Consider the following 21,723-nt stretch of genomic DNA (forward strand, 5'->3'; position numbering starts at 1 on the left):
ACCCCCTACTCCTCCCTACCCACCCCCAGCCTGCTCGCTGTGACTGCGCTGCTTGACTCAGCCTGGGCCTGACCTCTCTGTCCTGTCTGTCCCCCCTCCAGCGTCCGTCTGTCCCCGTGACTTGAGGATGAACTGCCCCGAGCAATCCCCGGGAGCCTGCGACGGCGCCCCCTGCAGGGCCCAGGGCCAGAAACGCCGCTGCATGTCGGCCGTGGAGCAGGGCTCCTGCCCCGACGGCGACCCCGCGGCGGATTGGGAGGTGGAGGAGGAGGAAGACGAAGACCGTTTCCTGGGCGTGCTGCTGCGGAGGTCGTGCGCGTTGAGGGCCTCCTTCCGTGAACGGGACTCCTACCGGCGCCACAGCTGGGAGCCGGGCAAGAAGCTGCAGAGCGCCCCAGACTACGACCAAATGAGGTACCCAGCCTGGCTCATGGCACCCTCTCTCCCTTCCACGGCCTGGAAGCCTGGATCCCCCACCCCACTCCTGCCATCTTGGCACCAGACTCAGAACCTAAAAAATGTGCTTGCCGCTTGACGTTAATGGTGATGGGGGGTGGGGCATTAACCCCTGGAACTGGCTGCTGCAGGGTGGTGGTTGGGGTGTGTCTAGCTGCTGGGGTGTATTACTGGTGGAGATGGGGTGTTAACACTGATTGCAGAATGTTATGTGGGCAAGGGTGTGGCTTGTGGATCTTGTTTCTGAAAGGTATTTTTGGGGCAGGCAGTGTGATGTTAACCCATGGAACTGGCTGCTGCAGCTTGCTGGGCCTATCTGCTGAGCAATACTACTTAGGGGACTGTTAACCTGTGGAATTGCTTGGCACAGGACTGCACAAAGCTTGGCAAGACCATTGAAAGGCTTAAACCACGTGGCTCACACTCAGGGATGCCGCCTGGAATAAAAATCTCAGAGGGCTCCCCATCCCTCTGCTGCAGGGCAAACCACAGCCCCTCTCCATGCCTCAGTTTCCCCAGCTGTGAAATGATGCTGGCCTCCTTTTTAAAGTGCTTTGAGATCTACTGATGGAAAACTCTGTGTCAGAGCTAGGTATTTATATTCTGTGTCTGTGAAGCACCTTGCACAGTGGGGCCCTGGTCCGTGGCTAGGACGCCAATCCAAATAATAATAATAATAGACCATGGCTCTGTCCTGCTGTGGCCGCCCCCGCCCCCCACTTCCTGTCCTAGCCTCTGTCCACTAACTATCAGCCCCTTTCTACTTGGTGCATACAGCTCTATTGCGTTGGCTTCCCTGTGGACTGGCTCCCGTGGACTGGTCTCAGATGGGGTTGGGGATGTGGGGTCTGATCCGGGGGTGGGGGGGACGGCTGCAGCTCTGTTGTTTCTGATCTTGTCTGCCTTTGTTCAGAGGCTTTGATTTCTTTTTATCGCCCCTCGGCAGCTCGGCCCAGCGAATGGGCCCTGGGATTGATGGCAACGGCCAACAAAGCGTCACTTTGGCAGCTGGCCCGGCTTGAGCCCACACGCTGGGCTCTGCCCTTCGGGGCTGATAAGCCGACCTGCTGCTTTATCTTGGGAGCTTGTTGGCTTTTGCCAGCTAAGCAGAGCCAGGCTGGGCCAGGGCTTGGATGGGAGACTGAAGTGCTCCAGGGATTCGGGGTTTAGAATTTGAACAGGTCGGGATCCAGTTCAGGCCTTTCCCTTGAAAAAGGGCAAATGTCGTCCTAGGATGTCCAGGCGAGGCGTGTCTAGTAGAGAGAGGGAAGTATTAACGCCAAGCTGCTGGTAAGACATTGTCGGGGATCCTGTGTACATTCTGGTCAGCCGAGTTCAAGAGAGATGAATTCAGATGGTGACAAGTGCCGAGAAGGGATCACGAGGGGTCCGGGGAGCCGACCCTACAGGAGGAAAGTCTCTGGCTTGTTCAGCGTGGCACAACCAGGGCTGAGATGGAGGGGATCTGGCGACTGTCTGTGAAGACATTGGGGTGAACCCCACGGAGGGGGGATGAGCTAAAGGACAAATGTTGGCGTGAGAACAAAGGGGGACGAAGCGGCTGTGAGTAAATTTCACCTGGGAATTATAAGGTTTTCCCACCATCCGAGGACGGAGGGTCTGGGACAGCCTCCCAGTAGCTAGGGGCAACAACCTAACTAGCTTTAGGAGGTGCTTCATCGGTTTCTGAAGGGGATGGTTGGAGGGGCTGCCTGTGACAGCCCGGGCTGGACCCAGTGGTCCCCTCAGGTCCTGTGTTCCGGTCCTGTCTCCAAGTAGGCAGATGGCTCCCCCTGCTGGTAGCTTGAGGTAATTGCGTGCTCAGTGAGCCACCTGCCCGTGGCAAAGACAGAGGCCTTCTTCGCTGAGAACCGGGTCCCTTGTTCCACAGTATTTCAGCTCCCCAATAAAGCCATGCATGGCAAGATCCAAGCCCCGGGGTCTGTAGCAGAAGCCGTGCCCACTGCTTGCGTGATGGGGGAGCCGGCCCCTCTGCTCTCACCCTGCCACGACGCCCACCCCCCGGCCCCTTGGTGAGTCCGATTGAAGTGAAGACCATTTTGCTCCGAGGGGAGCGTTGGGTTTTTCTCATTCTGAGAGTGGCCGGCTCAGGCTGATGATTGGCTTTTTCGTCTGCTGTAAAGAGGCAGCTTTGAAAAATAACCAACCCCAAACCACCACCCCACTTCTGCAAACAGCGTGGAGCCCGGAGCAGGAAGTCAGGCTCTGAGATCCAGAGATTGATTCTAGAGACGCACCGGCATTTGGGGAGTAGGGGGAAGGGGAGATTGCGACGGGGGCGAGGGAGGGGTTCATCCAGGCGCCATGTTCAGCAGGCTGTGGTGAGTAGGTTGTGCTCTGTGGGAATGATTTCTGTGTCAATTTCACTACTGGTCTCTGAGCTAGGGGTGGGTGGGGGGCGGGGGGGCTGTGGTTAAGGCAAGCAACCTGGGTGTTGGAGACCTGGGCTCTGTCCTGGCCTCTGCTCCCTTGGGTTGCTATAAGGATCCAATGTTGTTTGCAAAACTTGAATTAGGATTCAGCTTTCCCATGCTGAAAGATGGGGGAGAGGGTGGGTTGTTGGACCCTTTTATGGGCAAGGGGTATTCCTGCCTTGCCCCCCAGAGGCCAGGAAAGAGCAGCACGATCCAAGGTGCAGCTGGTTGTGACCTCCCTGAAAAAGAGTGGGTTTTTATTTTGAAGCCAGCGACAAGAGTCAAACCTCCCACTATGCTGGTGTGAAACATCTACTTCTAAATCCCCCAGGGGGACAGATTAACCCTCGCCGCCCCTGCAGGGGCAGCATGGTGTCATCATTCCCCTTGTGCAAAAGGGGGGAAACTGAGGCACAGAGCAGGAATGTGACCTGCACCGCTGATTAGTGCTCCGAGCTCAGGACCTGTCCCCAGGTCTTGGAAGGGAGTTGCTGTCAGAACCGGGATGGGAGCGTGGGAGTTCTGGTTCCCGGTGCTGAGCGCAGAGCCGGGGGGCATGCGAGGTGCCCTCTGATGTGGTGGAGGGGGTGAAGCAGTTCCCGTGTGTGTTAGTTTGGATTTGGGGGTGGGGAGGCGGCTAGCAGGTTTCTGGGCTCCAGCCTCAGAGTTCTCAGCCTGGCTCTCCCTCGTCCGTTTCAGCGTGAGTTTGAAGGGCCTGGCTCCTGAGGAACTCGACTCCGCTGCGGGGCAGTTGGACGGCTTCTCCCAACACCGCAGGGACCCCCGCCGGGCCCCCATCATCCGCAGCAATGACGAGCTGGAGTCCCTGCTCTCGCAGGATGAGGAGGAGGACCTGGAGCGGGCTCAGGTAGGGGATGCATCTCCTCTTCCTCCCTTGAGCACCAGGGGACTTGCCTGAAGGGGGTGGAGGGCCAGATCCTGGAAGGGGCTGAGCATCTCCTGCCAGCTGCTGAGTGTCCTCAGCTCCCACTGGCTTCAGCGAGAGTGCTCTGCACCTCACAGGATCAGTGCCCTTCTCCCTCCCCCCCCCCCCCACCTACTTGCACCTGCATGTTTGCAGCAATCATGCAACCAGCTCTCATGCTTCAGGGCCTTGTCCCGCACCTGACACGGATCAGGAAGGAATTATCCCTCCGCTTGCGCATCACTACGCACCTGGCCGCAGTTGAATCCCCAGGGGCAGCTGCCTTGCTTTGAAGCACCCGAAACGGGCCATGAGAGGCAGGGATACTGACTCAGATGGGCCAATGGTCTGATACAAGGTGTAGGGAGACCGGGCAAGAATCCAATCTGCTGTGGATGGAGGCCTCTGCTGTGGATGCCGGCTGAGATGGACCGAGTCTGGTCTGGTAGGGAGGTGAATGGAAAATGAGATGGCCCAGCAGTGCAGTCTGGGAGGGAAGGGGGAAGTTCAGAGCAGACTCCTCAATGGGTTAAGCCAGCCAGGCAACCCCTCCCATCCCTGCCCAGCCCTCTCTGCTCCAGTCCCCATCTGTTTTCACCCTGGCTGTGCGGCTCCCTTTGTCAACACACGGTGGAAGGAGGAAGGCAGCACAGTTCCTGTTCGGGGGCGTTATCCTCGAGAAGCGATTTTTCTCTTTTGGGGAAGGGAAACGGCTGGCAGCGTCGGCGAAGGCCCGTGGAGTAAAAGTGAAGTACGGAGCCTTGTGCGAGACACGTTGCGACGGCCTGGCCGCTCGTCCGTCCGGTCCTAGATCGTAGAGCCAGATGGGACATTGTGATTGTCTTGTCTGACTTGGGGTGGGGGAGCCATGCCTGGGTGCTGGTGCTGGGGGGGGCCCTCATCCCTGGCTTGAAGTGGATTTCATTATATACAGGGATAACAGTTTGGTTCAGTGGCTCTCAGCACCCCCACTGTACAAATTGTTCCAGCCCCCCTGGAACCATGGCCGGGGGGGTCCTAGTGCCCCCACAATGGAAATATTCATGGTGGAGGCCCCCCGTGGGGCATCTCTACGTCGCCACCCACCAATGTGTTCCGCTTTGCTAGAGTGACTTGGATTTGTCCCCGCCCCTTTCCCCGCTCCATGTGCTGGGGGGCAGGGGGAGGGAAGAGGAGGTGAGTGGGACGCCGAGGAGGGACTGCAATGGTCCATGCGGTGCGTGGGATCATGCTGAGTGGCAGGTAGGACGCCCCAGCTTAGCCTGGTCCCTCCTTCCAGGCTCTCCCAGGCCGGGGGGACAGGACAGGGTAGAGGGGAGGGGGCTTCGGTGCACAGGGTCCCAGCCACTGAGACTGCCGGGGGAGCACAGGGCACCTCCCATCTCAGTAGCTCTCCTCATTATCCCTCCATTTGCCCCCCACCCTCCATTCACAGGGAGCATCCCCCCGACCCTGGTCTCACCTGCTGTATAACACAGGCCACAGGACTTCCCTGGGTTAATTCCTCTTTGAACTAGAGCAGATTTCAGAGAAAAACATCCAGTCTTGATTGAAAAGTCTCCAGTGATGGAGAATCCACTACAACCTCGGGGGAGTTGTTCTGATGGTTAATTTCCTTCCCCGTGAAAAATCTGCCCCTTGTTTCCGGCCTGGATTTGTCTGGCTTCAGCTTCCAGCCACTGGTTCATGCTCGCCCTTCCTCTACTAGACCGAAGAGCCTGTTAATTCCCGGGGTAGAGACTTACGGCCTGGGATCCAGTCACCCCTTCACCTTCCCTTTGTGAAGCTAAACAGATGGCACTGCTTGTGCGCGCCCCTCTCAGACGCGTCCTCCGATCCTTTCACTCTCTGCCTCTTCCCTCAACCTTCGCCAGCCTCCTGCTGGACTTGTGGGCACCAGAAGGGGGCCCAGGATTCCAGGTGTGGTCACGCTGGGGCCAGATGCAGGTCCCCTGGTGCTTTAACAAACATCAGGGGTGTTTAACCCCTGGCTAAATTCCAGCCTGGGCCAATTCTACCGACAACCGTTCGCTGCATTTTGGTAGGGGCCTCGATCAGACCCCTGCTGCAGTAGGTGCTTCACCTACACTAGTGAGAGACCGTCCCTGCTCCAAAGAGCTGACAGCCTAAACAGAAAACTGGTGGGAGGGGAAACTGAGGCGCAGAGCAGGGCAGTGACTTGCCCTGGATTGGCCAGCGGCAGACCTGGGAATGGTACTCCAGGGTCCTTAGGCCCAGTGCCAGGTAAATGTTCCCAGGCTGGAGTACTGCTGATCTCTAGGATGCTTGCTGGTCTCCTGGCACTGGATTCCCTTTCCTCCTCCTCCTCCAGTGGACAGGAACAGGGGAGGGGGGAAGACAAGCGAAGAGCTAAAGGTGGGGGGAGAGGGGTGACTAATTTCTGCCCCGAATGAGACAACCTCAGTGCAAAAATCCACACCGTGCATTTCGGGTGTGAGCTGCCATGGGGATGGTGTGTGATGGGGAATGGTGTGGGCTGGGCAACCGAGAACGTGAGAGAGGCCCCTGACAGTGGAGGTGTACAGGGTGCTTCTTGAATCCTCTCGCTCTCTCGTGGCTGCTGTGGGGTTCCACCCCAGAGGTGGCTGCACTTTAGTGGTGGCCGAAGTGATCTGCATAGCTGCCCACGCAAGAGCGTCTGGAGAGGCGAAATTCTTCACCCCCTCACCGGAGCAACCCAACCAGCTCTCCTTGGAGCAGTGGGTGGGGGTCCCGGCCAGGGCTTTGTGGACCCACGTTCCGCTGGCGAGGGGGCGTGGCGGGGACCCTGCCCCCCTCCGGGCGGGTGCTGCGGGAAGCCGTGGGCATGCCGCTGTGTTTTTGAGCCGTTGCCCCCAGCCACCCCCCCTCACCTGGGGCAGCTGGATCCCTGCCCTGCCTGGCACCGATCCCTGCGCTTGTCCCCAGGAAGATGCCAGGAGGCTGCAGGCATATCGGACCGGGCAGAACCCCGCCTCCAGTACCCTCTCCAAGTGCCTTTCCCTGAGTGGCATCGACTGCTTCCCGGATGCGGATGGTGAGTAGGGAAGGCCCCTCTGCCCCTCCATCTGGCTCCTCCAACCCCAGCCTGAGAGGCCACCCCAAGTGCTGGTGGGCGGGGGGGACGTCCCGTGAGGCTCGGGGCGCCCCCTTGCCGCTGTGCAACACCACCCGCTATGTTCCAAGTTCCCCACCAGGCAGTGCCAGCTACTGGCCACCAAGGAGAGAGCTGAGACCAGAGGAAATCCCCGGACCCGCTCCAGGGCGCTTGACCTGTTGGATTTTCTTCCTGGCTTAGCCTCCCTTCTTGGCGGGGAGGGTTGGGAAACGGGGGGGGGTCTCTCCCTCTGCAGTCCTCGGACAAACCCTTCCCCGTCCCAGCCCATAGGTGCTGACTTTTTGGTTTTGATGGTGGGTGCCTCTCACTGGGCCCCTCCCCCTCAGCTCTGCCCCCTTCCCTGAGAACCCCTCCCCTGAGTGCCTCCTGCCCCTCCCTGCCTTAAGGACACTGGGGGGGCAGAGAGGGGTCAGTGGCGGGGCAGCCCTGCTCCACAGCTGACGGGTGGGGCAGCCGTTGAAGAGCTGGTTGGCGGCCAGCCCCAGGGGTGCTGAGCACCCCCAGAGTTGGTGCCTATGCCTGCGCCCCCGCGCCATGCTCTCATGGGACAGGGAGGAGAGGAACTGGGCCATGTTGTCACCAGCAACTGAGTGCAGCTATAAGATTGGGAAGGCCTCGCCCGGTTATAGCCATTGCCGGGCAGAGGGCAGACTCCTGCCCCTTGGGAGGAAGCCAGATCAAAGCGACCTGGGTCAGCTTCCCACCTGATCCCCTTGCTAAGGTGGGAGACTCTGCTGGGGGCAGAGAGCCAGCCCAAAGCCAGGCCCAAGCAGGCTGTAAGGGGCACATCAGCTTTTCGCTGGTGCCCTCTCCCCTGTGAGGGGAGCGACTTCTCTCTAGGGAGAGCGTTTCCCTCAGAGAGGGTCCCGTCCCGTGGTGCTGATGCTCGGTGTTCTCTCCAGCACGCTGACTGTTTCCTGTGTCTGTGAGGAAACCGCCAGGCCCTCGGCTTTGTGACCACTGCCTTATGGGCCGCCCCTTCCTGAGCCCACCGTGCGTCTTCGGCCCAGCCTTGGGTTTCAGCGGGGAGATTTCCGCGACTTTGCAGCGCGATGACGTCCCCTGGCTTTCGCCCTCGGGGGCCAGCCCGGCTCTGAATCTCTGTACTGAGCCATCTGCTGAGCTGTTGCTTCCCTCCTAAATCAATGAAACCCCCAAAAACTTTAGCACCGAGGTGAGGTTGCCCGGTGTGGCCTGCAGCCCTGCCAGCGTGGGGAGAGAGGTGAAACTTAAACCGCTCATTCCTGCCCTCAGGGTGCACAACAGAAGTTATCAGAGCCGGGCGATTTTGTAAATTGCTCGTTCTAGGGGGCTGTATCTCAAGACCCCCTTACTCAAAGGGCCCCAGAGCTGGACCATTAGCCATACCCCTCCCCCTAAGGTGACACAGCACCTTGCAAGACAATCAGAGCACTTGGAGTAGTTGACCGTTAGACAGAAAGCAAGACTCAACGTTAACTGGAGCCGGCGCTCTGCTATTACGCTCCTGTGTTCTCCGGTCCTGACCCCGAGCCTTGCGGTATCTCCAGGAAGCTGCAGGGTGCTGGATCGGTGTCATAGTCATTTGTTTAGTGTAGCTGTAGCCCACAGGACGTGGATCGTGCTGGGAACCTCTTCATCGGCCTCTGGGCTACGGCTTCCTACCGTCTTTTTGTTTTCGCCTTTGCAGAAATCCCCCTCTTCGCTTCTGGGACGGACCTCGCCAATGGGTAAGGCTCAGAGGCGTTTGCTCGTCGTCAAGCTGTTTCTGGGTGCGTTCCGGTGGAGGGGCTCTACTTGGAGAAGGAGGATGGTCCTCTGTGGGTAAGACAGAGGCGTTTGCCTCAGGCGGTCTGGGTTCTGGCTCTGGTATAGGCTCCTTGTGTGACCTTGGGCAAGGCTGCTCCGTGGCTCAGTTTCCCCACCGGTAAAGTGGGATTAATGATCCTGACCTCCTTTTTTAAAGCACTTTGAGACCTATTCATGAGAGGAGCTTCATCACTGCCGGGCTTGTTGTTATCCCTTTGTTTCTCTTTTCTATGTTTCTGAGTTTTTCAGGGCAGGGTCTGTCTCTCACTAGGTCTGTGTACCGTGCCTAGCATGATCTCAGCAGCCGCCTCTCGATGCTACCATAATACAATAATAATAAGCCGTTCCCCAAGCCCCGAACGGTTAAGAGGCTAAGGACCCCTGTTAGTCCAGTACCGTATGGTGCAGGTTTAATTGACGCCAGGCTTCAAATGGGCTGAGAACCTGGATTCCCAGCCCCTCCCTTGCTGTTGCTGAATTGGTGGCTTCAGAATCATGAGTCAGGCCCTTCTCCCTCCCCCCCCCTCCCCCCCCCCCCCCCCCCCGCAAATCACGAGATTTAAAAAATAAAACCAGTAAACTTGAGGTTCTTTTTATTTACCTTCTGGTTTTGGAGCCAATGGGATTCACATTTTCAAGCTTCTGTTTGCAATTGTGAGAGCTAGAAACTTGCTTAAAAAAAAAAAAAAAAGCAGCAACAGCTGAGATTCTCTCCTAATCCCATGACTCCAGGAGCGGGCGCTTTAAGAAAAGACACCAAATATCATGAGTAGGGCCCTACCAAATTCATGGAACATTTTGGTGAATTTCACAGCCAGAGGGTTTTAAAATTGGTCAATTTCACGATTTCGGATGTTTACCTCCTGAAATTTCAGGGTGTTGTAACTTTGGGGGTCCCGACTGAAAAGGGGATCATGGCGGGTTGGGGTCACAAGGGTGGGGGGGGCGGTGTCGCAGGATTGCCACCCTCACTTCTGCACTGAGCCCAGCTCTGAAGGCAGCAGCCCCGGAGCTTCCTGCAGGAGGAGGTTCCCGGAGGTGGAGGTGACTCCAATCTCCCCTGCCCTGCTGGAAGTGCCCCAGCTGGGGGCCCTGAGCTGCTAGTCCCGACCAGTGTCCAAGGATCCCGGCCAGTTTAGAGACCCCCGGAAAAATGGGCACCCTGAGCCCCAGCAGGACCCGGGGTGGGGGGTGGCGGGGGGGCTGAATGCCCAAGCACAGACACCCTCAGGCTGCTGCAGCGCAGAAGTGAGGGTGGGGATGCACCACCCTCCCTTCTGTGTTGCCTCTGGAGGTGGGTCTGATCTCCCCACCGAGAGCCTGCTGTGCAGGGGAAGGACAAGTCCTGTCCCTTCCCAGCCTGGCCAGGACTAGCAGTGCTCCCGGCAGGGGCGGTCCCAGCAGCAAGGGGGAGACTGGATTTCACGGGGAAGGGCTTATTTCGTGGTCTGTGACACATTTTTCACCGCCGTGAAATTGGTAGGGCCCTAATTCGTGCGATTCCTGATACAAATCGCACTGCAACGGTGGAAAAAGTTTCCTTTGTGTGGATAGAGTCATAGAAGCAGATGACAAGCTGCTGAGAGCTATTTAATGCCTGAAGATTTGCTCGAATAAAGGATCTAGTGGGACATTTACCAGCGTGCTGATCCACAGAGGTGTTTAGGCTCCTGATTTCAGTGGAAGTTAGGAACCTAAATACCTTTGTGGATCTGGGCCCAGCGGACTCCAGTACCTAACTCCGATGAGAGGGAGTTCTGGATGACAGAGGGTTTAATGCATCTGGGCGTCCCTTTAAGCCGTCAATTTCATTTGGTTTGCTCAAGCATCCTCTTGAGCCCACTCGTTTCCGAAGTCCTTTCCCGGGCACGTCCAGCTGCTGCGTCGCGGCCCCTGGATGTCGCGATCCCAGTCGGCTCATGGAATGTGACTGATGCAAACCCTGAGTAACTCGTCTGAGTCAGGCAGCCAGAATCTCCCGGCTGCAGGGCCCCAGCTCTCACTGCTGCATTAGCCCAGCCAGCATGCTGGGTTTGCTACGGCTCTTGGGGCCCTGGCCAAAGCCACCTCAAGAGGAATGGGAAGGAGTAGGTTCAGTTCCCTGCTCTGCCGCAGACTCCCCGGTGTGAGTTGGCTAAGTCTACGTCTACACTGCAATTAGACACCCGCCGTCTACGCTGCAATTAGACACCCGCCGCTCGCCCCTGCCAGCTGACTCAGCCGGAGCTCAGTTCAGGCTGCAGCCCAAGCTCTGGGGCCTTCCCACCTCGCAGGGTCCTAGAGCCCAGCCACCAGACTGAGGCACAACTTCAAAGCACAGCTGGTTTTAGAGGACTAGAGGTTTTAGCGTGAGCCCCACCATCTGCGGATCCGGGCTGGGAGGCCCACTCCAATACACTGCGCGGTCTCACCTGCGACTGATCAGCCACCTCCCGCTGGGCTTGATCAGCTGACTTTAAAAGCCAGCGAGCGTCTCCGGCGGGAAGCGGGTGGGTTTTTGTGCCGAGGGCCGGAGGAAGAGCTGCATCCGTACAGTGTGGGAGTTGTTACCTGATGGGTTGGGTGTCTGAAGCATCAAACTGTGCCCCTCAGAAAGGGGCTGAGTAGAGTCTGGGCATGTGGGGTCAGCCCTTCTTGGGCTGGGGGAGACAGGCCAGGAGCCTGCAACCGGGTTCAGTTCCTTGCTGCACCACAGGGGCTGTGGGTGACCTTGGGCAAATCACTTAGGCCAGATCCTCAAACGTATTTAATAGGGCTGTCAAGTGATTGCGCGATTAATCGTGATTAATTTTTTAAATTAAAAAAAGTAATTGAACGATTAATCGCATTGTTAAACAATAATAGAATACCATTTATTTAAATGTTTTTGGATTATTTTCAAATATATTGATTTCAGTTACAACACAGAATACAAAGTGTACAGTGTTCATTTTCTATTTATTTTTGAATACAAATATTTGCACTGTAAAAAAACAAAATAAATGGTATTTTCCAATTCTTCTAATACAAGTACTGTAGTGCAATCTCTTTATCATGAAAGTTGAACTTACAAATGTCGAATTATGTAAAAAAAAAAAACTGCATGGAAAAATAAAACAATGTAAAACTTTAGTGCCTACAAGTCCACTCAGTCCTCCTTCTTGTTTAGCCAATCGTCCAGACAAACAAGTTTGGTTACATTTGCAGGAGATAATGGTGCCCACTTCTTGTTTACAATGTCACTTGAAAATAAGAACAGGCATTCGCATGGCACTGTTGTAACCAGCGTCTCAAGGTATTTATGTGCCAGAAGCGCTAAAGATTCATATGTCCCTTCGTGGTTCATCCACCATTCCAGGGGACATGCGTCCATGCTGATGATGGGTTCTGCTCGATAACAATCCAAAGCAGAGCGGACCGACGCATGTTCATTTTCATCATCTGAGTCAGATGCCACCAGCAGAAGGTTGATTTTCTTTTTTGGTAGTTCGGGTTCTGTAGTTTCCACATCGGATTGTTGCTCTTTTAAGACTTCTGAAAGCATGCGCCATGCCTCGTCCCTCTCAGATTTTGGTCAGCACTTGAAATTCTTAAACCTTGGGTCGCGTACTGTAGCTATCTTTAGAAATCTCACATTGGTACCTTCTTTGCATTTTGTCAAATCTGCAGTGACATGTTTGTAAATCAAACACGTGCTGGGTCATCATCCGAGACTGCTAGAACATGAAATCTATGGCAGAATGCGGGTAAAACAGAGCAGGGGACATACAATTCTCCCCAAGGAGTTCAGTCACAAATGTAATTAACGCACTATTTTTTTAACGAACATCATCATCATGGAAGCCTGAAGGGGCATACAAATATTTAGCATATCTAGCAAGTAAATACCTTACAACGCTGGCTACAAAAGTGCCATGCGAATGCCCGTTCTCACTTTCTGGTGACGTTGTAAATGAGAAGCAGGCAGCAGGGTCTCCTGCAAAGGTAAACAAACTTGTTTGTCTTAGCGATTGCCTGAGCAAGAAGTAGGACCGAGTGGACTTTTAGGCTCTAAAGTTTTGCATTGTTTTGTTTTTGAGTGCAGTTACGGTAACAACAAAAATCTACATTTGTAAGTTACACTTTCACGATAGAGCTTGCACTACAGTACTTGTCTGAGGTGAATTGAAAAATACTATTCTTTTGTTTATCCTTTGTACTGTGCAAATATTTGTAATAAAAATAATATAAAGTGAGCACTGTACTCTTTGTATTCTGTGTTGCAATAGAAATCAATATTTTTGACACTGTAGAAAAACATCCAAAAATATTTAACAAACAAGAGAATGCCAATTGAAATTTAACAGTGCGATTAACTTTTTTGAGTTAATCACGTGAGTTAACTGCGATTAATTGACAGCCCTAGTATTTAGGTGTCTAACTTCAACAGAAATTAGGGGGACCTAAATCAGGAGTGGAACTCCCTAAAAGTGGGTGGGGGGCCCACTGGCACCTGAGACCCTGCCCCTGTGCTGCCCCTTCCCCTCAGGCCCCACCCCTGTGCCTCCCCTTTCCTCTGAGACTCTGCCCCCAAGGTGCTCCTCTCCGTGCCCCCCCATCGCTCACCCTTATGGCCGGTAAAAAGTGATGGGGCCATGGCCCCCTGGACCCCCCTGTTCCGGTGCCCCTGGCCTAAATACCTGTGTGGTTTTGGGCCTTCATCTCTGCATGTCTCAGTTCCGCCTCTGGATGCTGGAGATAACAGTGCTTCCTGCCTCGCAGAGGTGCTGTGAGGATAAACGTTTCACAGAGTGATGGGGGCTCAGTAAGGGGGCCAGAGAGAAATATGCCCTTTAGAAGGAGACTAGCTCCAACCTAGGGGTGTAGAAAAGGCTTGAATGCCGCTTCTGGCAGGAGAAGGACCTGCGGGCAGGGGCAGAGGCGGTCCTGCTGAGAAAATCTGTAGCGATGCTCCAAGCTGGGTAGAAAGCTTCTGTTTTATCCCCCTCTGGTTGTGGTCACGAACCCAGCATGGGCTGTGCTGAGAGGGCAGGATTGGGGCGTACTTCATTCACTGGCTGGCCCAGGCGGGCAGTCAGCTGTGGCCACCTGCCTGCTATTAACAGGCTTCATTCATATTTATGCCTTGGACAAAGCCTCCCCCAGGTGGGGTGTCCTGGCATCTGCAGAGACTGCTGGTCTCTGCTTCCAGTGGAAGGGGGGTGTTTGTCGCAGATAGTAAGGGAAGGGTTTGAGATTCCTGGGAGGCTGGTACCAGACTTGTAAAGATTTGAAGATGCAGATAGGCACCCTGCTGAAAATCACACTAGGCACCAAAATGCCTTAACAGATCTGGTCTCAGGCCTGGCCGATCTGTCATAGTTCACTGCCTTCGCATATTACAGCATCGCCATCTCTGGCTGCTTTATTGCAAGTCTTACGTTATTCAGTGTGGTTTTTCCTTAAAGCTCTAGCTCCTGGGGTCATGTGATGGGAGACCCTCTGCTTTCTTTCTTTCTTTTTTTTTTTTTTTATTAAAGTAAGTTTCTAGCTCTCTTGTAAAGTTTGGAGATGTGATTCCCTAAAAGCTCAAAAGGCAGAAAGCAAACCAAAAGAGCACCCGACGTTAGTTACTTTTCAAAGTTTCAGGATTTTTAAAGTAAAATGGGTGGGTGGGCTTTTTTGCGGGGAGGGGACTGGTTCATTATTTTGGAATGCTTGGGATGGCAATACTGCTGTTAGGCTCTTCGAGTAGATGACTCTGGCTGGATCACTGGTAGAGTTGTTTCAGAAATGCATTTTGTTCTTTTAAGTTGATGAAAGTGGGGAGTGGGGGTTGTTTTCCTCTCCCTGTTTGGGTTTTCATTTAAAACAAAAATCAAGAGTCTTTTTTTTCTTTTTCTAGTTGACGGCGGGGCGCGGGGGGGACGGGGGTGGTATTCAGGTTTGTGGGGTTTGGCTTTTTTTTTTTTTTTTTTTTTAAACAAAAAAAATCTGGATGAAATTCGGTTTCCTCAGGGAAGTTTCTAGTGGTTTTTTTGGGGGGAAAAATGTAGACAAAAAAGTTTCAACCAGCTGTGCTCATTGAGATAGCGTTGTTCACCCCATCCCTGTGACATTATCCAGTATTGCCTACTGGTGAGAGCCCAGGCCACGGAGATTAGATCCTGCACACGGTTGGAGGAGATCCTTTCTGTCTTTAATCGGCAACTCTGTTGTCTATTTGCCACTTGGTGGATGACTTTGGGTAAGTTGCTTCCCCATTCCGTGCCTCAGTTTCCCCATCTGTAACGGACAGATGATGATTCTGTTCCTAGCCAGTGTATTCATGTGTGCTGGACTTGCCCCCCACCCCTGTTTTTTGAGCACACGGAGGCTGCGTTAATTTTCATCCACCACAAACTCCTCCCTCAATGAGATTTCTGTGGCCAGGGTCTATGCTGCTAGAAGCCAGCATAGACCATGAAGTGTATCTAGTCCAGCGGTAGCAGAACTGGGAACAGAACCCACCACCTGCTCTTCCTACGCTAGACCCGGCTCCCCTCCCAGAGCTAGAAAAGAGAACCCATGTCCTGCTGCTCTGACCATCAGACTCCACTCTCGGGGCTGGGAATGCAGAGCTTGGGCTTGTGATTCCCTTGCTCCGACCGCTAGACCCCACCATTTCCCTGAATGTCTCCCGAGCTGCCTGTCACACACTGTCCTCCATTGTTTGCGTCTGTGTCAGGCGGGGCAGCCAGCACCGAGGGATCTGTCACTGGAGATGGTGGGAGGGGATGAATGGAGCCACGGGCTACCAGCGATTGCTCGCGGAGAGCAGCTTCCCAATTTGGAGCTGACTTGAAAAGAAAAATATCGGTTCATTCTGGCCAGTCCTTGTGAAAAAGCATGGGTGAAATCCTGCTGGCCTGGGGCAGAACTGCCAGGGATCCAGTGAAAGCTGTGAGTTAAATCAGTACATGTCCCTGTGCTACTAAAAGCACCTCAGGTTATTAGGACTAGCAGGGTTTAGGACAGGAAGTGAAGACGTAGCCCATATCCAATTGAAACTGCAGCGGGAGGTGGCTGGAATGCAGCTACCCAAACTGGACTTTACCCTTCCCTATTTCTGCTGTTTGTTTACCTCTGCTGGACTTCAGTGGGACTAGTCAGTTTCATTTGTATTTAAGGTGGATTTCACATCTAGGCTGTAGCTAAGGCATTGGACTGGGACTCCGGAGACCTGAGTTCAAGTCTGGTCTCCTTCTGTGACCTTAGGTAAGTCACTTAGGCCCAGATCCTCAAAGGTATTTGGGTGCCCCAAATCCCATTGATTTCAATAGGAGTTAGGAACCTCAATACCTCTGACTGAGGATCTGTGCCTCAGTTTCCCAATCTGTTATATGGGGGAAAATAATTCTTCTCTTGTTGAGTTAGTGTGAAAACTTGTGTGCTCTTTTGGACCTTTTCTACGCACACAATCTTGTGCCGCTTCACCCACACCAGTATGGTTCAAGCCTTGCAATCCCTTTAGTGTGTAGGGACACATTGAGTCTTGAGACGAGAAGACAGGCGGGGAGAGGAGGGGAGCTGAAAACTGTCTTCCAATATGTTAGGGGGTGTTACAAAGAGGACAGTGATCAATCATTCTCTGTGTCCATGGAAGGCAGGACAAGAAGTTATGGGCTTAATCTGCAGCAAGGGAGATTGAGGTTAGATATTAGGAAAATCTTTCTAACTCTCAGGGGAGTTAGGCTCTGGAACAGGCTTGCAAGGGAGGTTGTGGAATCCCCGTCACTGGAGGTTTTAAGGACAGGGATGTCAGAGATGGTCTGGGTTTACTTGGTCCTGCCCAGCTGGACTTGATGACCTCTTGATGTCCCTTCCAGCCCCGCAGTGCTGTAATTCTTTGTGGGGCTCCTAGCACAATAGGCCCCCGCTCTTGGTTGCGATCTCTAGGTGACTGTAATCTCTTTGAGGCAGAGACTGTCTTTCTGTTCTGTGTCTGTACAGCGCCTAGCACCGTGGGGCCCTGGTCCGTGACTGGGACTTCTAGGTGCTCCCGATACAAATATTAGATGCTACTGTAATACAAACAGTTAATAATAAGCTTGGCGAAGGATAATCTTGAGACATCAACGATGGGTTGTTTTTAATGGGATCGCTCATTAGGTTTTAAAAAACTAGGTTTTAAAAACTTTTTACAACCCAACCTAATGCTGACTTTGTCCCCATTTGAGATCATTCTGCCATCAGCGCATCGCCCCGGAAACGAGTGCTGGGGTTCGTATGACTTCAGTGCAGGGTGGGAGACAGGTGCCGGGGCTGGTGAGGGAACTGAAAGACTTTCGATAGTTGCAAACTGGTGAGGTGGGTGGGGACAAGTGAAAGGTGACTCTCTTCAGGTGTTGAGTCTGATTTAGCTGGAAGCTTCCTCCTGCTGTTGGGAAAGTCCCTCTACAGCCAGATCTATGCTTAGAGCTTTCGCCAGCCTAGCAGTGAGGGGCGTGATTGTTTAATGACACAACCGCACCGCAAAAGCCCTAGCGTGGATGCAGCTCTGCTGCCTAAAAAGTGCTTTTGCCACCGTCGTCGATTTTTCACTCCCCAAATCAGGACCAGCGGTACCGGCAATGCACTCTTTTGCTGGTATAAATGCATCCAGGCCAGGAGGGTTTTGCTAGTGTAGCTATGCTGGGAAAGCTTTTCAATGCAGACGAGGCCAAAATTAGTGGGGCCATGCTGGGTGGGAGCTGGGTGGTGCCCTGGGAAGGCACCCTGGAAATCTTTACTCCTTCCAAGAGTGCTGGCTCCCTGCCCAGGAAAGGGTCAGGGAAAAACCTTGAATTGGGGTCTGTGGACCATGTGGGAATGAAATTCCGCCTCCTTAATCCCCTGACTCCTGGAGCTGGGGACTTTAAGAAAAACCCCACACGATACTGCCAGAGTTGGCAACGCTGAATTGTCCTTGACAGCCAAGCCCATGCTGCATGCACTGGCCTCATTGTATTCCCTTCCCTCCCTGTTGATTGCAGCCAGGGGTGGGGGTGACCAGCTCACCCCGTCCAACCAGCTTTCAGCTGCCGTTTATCCCTGCGGTTGCAATGAGAACGTGACCCCCTTTCCAGCCAGCAGGCGCGCTGCATGCCTCTGAGCCGTGCGGGACAAAAGCTCTTTGCGGCCACGCAGACGTGTTAATTGACCTCTCCTTAATGGGTCTGCCTTGCTCAGAATTCCCCACCGTTAATTAGCGCAAAGGCTCATTCCCCACCCTGCTTCGCAGACAGAGGTGCCCTTGTGCGTGGCGCCGGCCCCCTGGGAGCCTGGCCCATGTTTGCTCAGGGCCCTGGCACCGTTGTTCTCAGTGGGCGATGTGAGAGGTGCCAGATCATGGCCCTGGATTGGGGCAGTGGCAGGGCAAGCCCCACCCCTGCCAATTGTGCTGTCCCCTAGTATCTGTAAGACAGTGATGCCCAGAGCAGGAATGCAGCTCCCCCTGCTAAGAGCACAGGGGGGCTCCCTCTCGCCCCAGGCTTGGGGTAAGCAGCTCCCCATCCCATAAGCAGCACCTCCAGCCTCACCCCATAGCTCTGCCCCCCCAGCCCCCGAACACCCCGTCTCCTTGGCTGGTGCAATAAGAACTCCTGTGTTGCAATCTTCTTTAACCCCGGGGAAAGCACAAGACCCCAGCACGAGCAGGGCCCTGTTGTGCCTGGTGCTGGCCACACCTGGAGATGCTGCCTGCCCTGAGCCCGTGTCCTCTAGGGCCAAGGGGAGATGGCTCCCTGTGGCCTGTCCTGCTAGGGGCTAGGCTGAGACCTTCCTGCTCATTTCACGTCTGTCCCCAGGTGGCTGCCAGCATGGCGTAAAGCAGCTGTAGGTGCGAGGCAGCTGGAATCTCACACTCCCATCTCACCTCCTAGGCCCTTGGGCTGGCTTTGACTGTGATCCTCTGCCTGGCTCCCGCACCTCCCCACCATGCCAGGCTGCAGATGTCCAAGTCCTCGCCCCGCCCCCCCCCCAGCCCCGCCTTGCCGAGAGGATTACCATGATCTCAATCCATCCATCCCCTGTCACAGCCCATTCCCATCTTCATTAGGGGGAACCAGCCAGCTGGGGGCTTTGTTATTTCAGGGTTGGGATTATTGAGCGGTGCCTCTCCCCTGGCTTTGATAAAGGCCAATCTCTCGCTGGCTGCCTGCAGGGCGCCGGGTATACAGAGGGTAACTGGAAGCTGAATGGGCTGGACTATGTGCCGGGCACTGAGCCGTCAGTGCTAACCTGGCCTAGATCTGCGTCTGTTTCACACCGTGGATGGGACCCTTTTCTCTCTGCCTTCCCTTCCCCTTGGTCAGCCCAAACAAGAGCCTGTTTCGGGGGATGGGGGAAAGGGGGCTTTCTTATCGCTCTGCATCTCTTGGCTTTGGAATCAGGTCTCTGCCTGGGACCTACCCCTGTCCTCGCTCTGTGTGTGTGTGTAAAATACTTGCAGTCTCTGCAGGGGTGACTTCTGGAGCACACCTCACCCTGGCATGGCACGGGTAGCGAAAGACCCAGAATGAGGGACCCCCGTAATGCTAATGTAGGAAACTTACCCTGCTGGAACGGCGTCTATTCCTTTACCATGGATGGCTCTTTCTGTGACCCTGGTGCTAAGGGTCTGCATTCCTGATGGCGGTGACAGCAAGGGGAACGCTGGCTTTTGACCGAGCCTTGGGACTGAAATTTCTGTGCGGAGACAGGCAAGCGACTTGCCCAAGGCCACCCAGGAGGCTAGTGGCAGGGCTGGGATTAGAACCCACGTAGCCTGGGTAGTCCCTTAACCACAAGTCCATCCTTCCTCTCGGGGTACAGCCGGCAGATTCCCACCCTGATTCCTGCCTGAGGTCCAGTGACTTGTGGCAGGTCTCTTCGAAGGGCGCCCAATCTTGATGTCAGGACAGTGGGATCGGCCGGAGGTGGGAGGATGGGAGGAATTTACCTGTAGTGCTCCCCCCAACCACCCCCTTCTCGTTGATTGGTGCGGACTTATCGTGTCCCATCTCTCTGGATCAAGCGGGTTATAAGCTGCTGCCCATCACCGTGGCTTCTGAGCGCCTGAGCTCAGGGGTGTGTGAAATCCCGCCCCCCCTTTCCTTCCTGTGCAAAGGGGATGAGGCTACAAACCCAGTGGCCCAGCCCAACATCTAAGGCTGCCTAAGCAAACAGAGGGCTCTGTGTGCGCTTCCCCCAGCTGGGGGCGCTGGCCCCTCCCTATTTCCTGCCCTTTTAACAACAACAAGAAAACAGGGGGATTGTTTGTCTTTAGCGCCTGTAGGTTTTTTTGTTTTTTGTTTTTATCCTCCTTCCCCTGCAGCTTTAATGCTGGGAGCTGCGGACAGCTGGACGCTGCCGGGGAGGCCAGAGACCAGGAGAGCCAGCGCCAGGAAGGGAGCCCTCTAGGACGAACCCTGAGCTTCTTCATGAAGATGACGGGCAAGTCGAAGGTAGGAGGGACCATTGGGTTTGTGACCCGGCCGGGGACTGGCTGTTAGGGGGGAACCCAGGCCTCCTGGTTGGAGCTTGTGATCAGGAACTCCTGGGTTCTCTTCCCAGCTTTGGATGGGGAGTGTTGTTTCGTGGTTGGATCATGTGAGTGGATGTCAGGACTCCTGGGTTCTCTTCCCAGCTGTGGGAAGGAAGTGTTGTCTAGGGGAGAGAGCATGTGAGAGGGTGACAGGACTCCTGGGTTCTCTTCCCAGCTTTGGATGGGGATTGGGGTCTGCTGGTTAGAGCATGTGAGAGAGTGACAGGACTCCTGGGTTCTCTTCCCAGCTGTGGGAAGGACGTGTTGTCTAAGGGTTAGAGCGGGGTGGGGGATGCCCATGCCTGCTGGTGCTGGGACCCCATCAGCTAAGGAAAACGGTGGGACTTATGGGAGACCTCCCCTCCCAGGGTGCCTGGCAGCTCAGGTAAGTGGCATTCTCTGTGAGATGTTGGCTCATCACCCCGGTGCTTTTGATCCAGACTGGACCAGAATCAGTAACCTCGCGGTGATGGATTCCCTGTGATGCATCCACTGCCCTGGCAGGCAGCTCCATTGGGATGTCACTCCCCCACCCCCCCGCCGTACCCTGGAATTCCCCTTCATTGGGTCGTCTGCTCAGCCTCTTGGTTCCTCAAAACCGGGTGTATCTGCAAAGCAGCTGCCTCGTGGTCGAGGAAGTGAAAACCTTTTCCTGCCTCACGAAGGAACGGGTAGGCGGTGCAGCAGGAAGGGTTGGTTTCTCTAGCGAGCACGTGCAGAGCTCTGCCTTGCCCACCACGGCTTCCTTTAGTCAGGTCCAGGTCCTGGGGCATGTGTTTCAGAGAGTTTCCTGCCACTGCTTTCCAGTAGATGGGCCCAGGCAACAGATTCTCCCAGGAGCGCTGAGCACCAGCAGCCGTTAGTGGGTACCCTGAGTTCAGGACTCTTGGGTTCTATCCCAGACTCCTTGGCCTAGTGATGGTCCTGCTCTGTCATGCCTCAGTGTCCTGTTCCAGGGGGATCATGTTATTTACCCACCTTTGTAAAATGCTTTTGAGAGCCACACGTGACTAGCCCCATGTGAGTGCTCAGAGCCATTATTTAGGATTGCCTGGCAGCCCCCAGGAAACAGCTAGTTGGCCCCTTCTGACTTGAGCTAACAGGGAATCAGCAATACAGGGCTCATGACACATAGCTGGGCAGTGCCGATTCCCTCCACTGGAGGGCAGTGGTGCCACATGCACGCTCGCCCATTCAGCACACTGCAGGTTTTCACGCTGGCTTGTCTCGCCCTTCCTCTCCAGGGCCGGGCAAACAACAGGAAATGTTGCTTTTCTCTCGATAGCATCTGCAGGGTGCAGCCTCGCTCCTCCTGATGAGCATGGATTAGGCAGCTGGGTTAAACCCCTCTGTGGCTCTTTTGCAGAGCTCTGGCTCTGTAGCCCGCGGGCCCAGCCCTTGCACAACAGGGTGCCACGGGTGCAGAACAGGTGCAGCTGTGCACGCTTGCCTGGGTGCATTATGGGTTTCCCCCCAGCTTCCTCCAAAGCATCCCTCT

The 21,723-nt window shown here is 54.9% G+C and overlaps 1 protein-coding gene across 2 annotated transcripts in view; it reads left to right on the forward strand.

Annotated features, from left to right (window-relative positions):
* The window catches only part of ARHGEF2 (Rho/Rac guanine nucleotide exchange factor 2), a 132,048-nt gene that overhangs the window by 19,002 nt on the left and 91,323 nt on the right, over positions 1–21,723 (forward strand). For both annotated transcript variants that reach the window (XM_037882859.2, XM_043535534.1), the window contains exons 2-6: positions 102–414; positions 3,591–3,759; positions 6,745–6,853; positions 8,604–8,643; positions 20,016–20,145. In XM_037882859.2, the coding sequence (XP_037738787.1) occupies positions 128–414; positions 3,591–3,759; positions 6,745–6,853; positions 8,604–8,643; positions 20,016–20,145 (735 nt within the window). In that variant the 5' untranslated portion in view covers positions 102–127. The remainder of the gene's footprint in view (positions 1–101; positions 415–3,590; positions 3,760–6,744; positions 6,854–8,603; positions 8,644–20,015; positions 20,146–21,723) is intronic.

Source organism: Chelonia mydas, chromosome 24 (assembly GCF_015237465.2).
Source record: "Chelonia mydas isolate rCheMyd1 chromosome 24, rCheMyd1.pri.v2, whole genome shotgun sequence".
Lineage (NCBI taxonomy): Eukaryota > Metazoa > Chordata > Testudines > Cheloniidae > Chelonia > Chelonia mydas.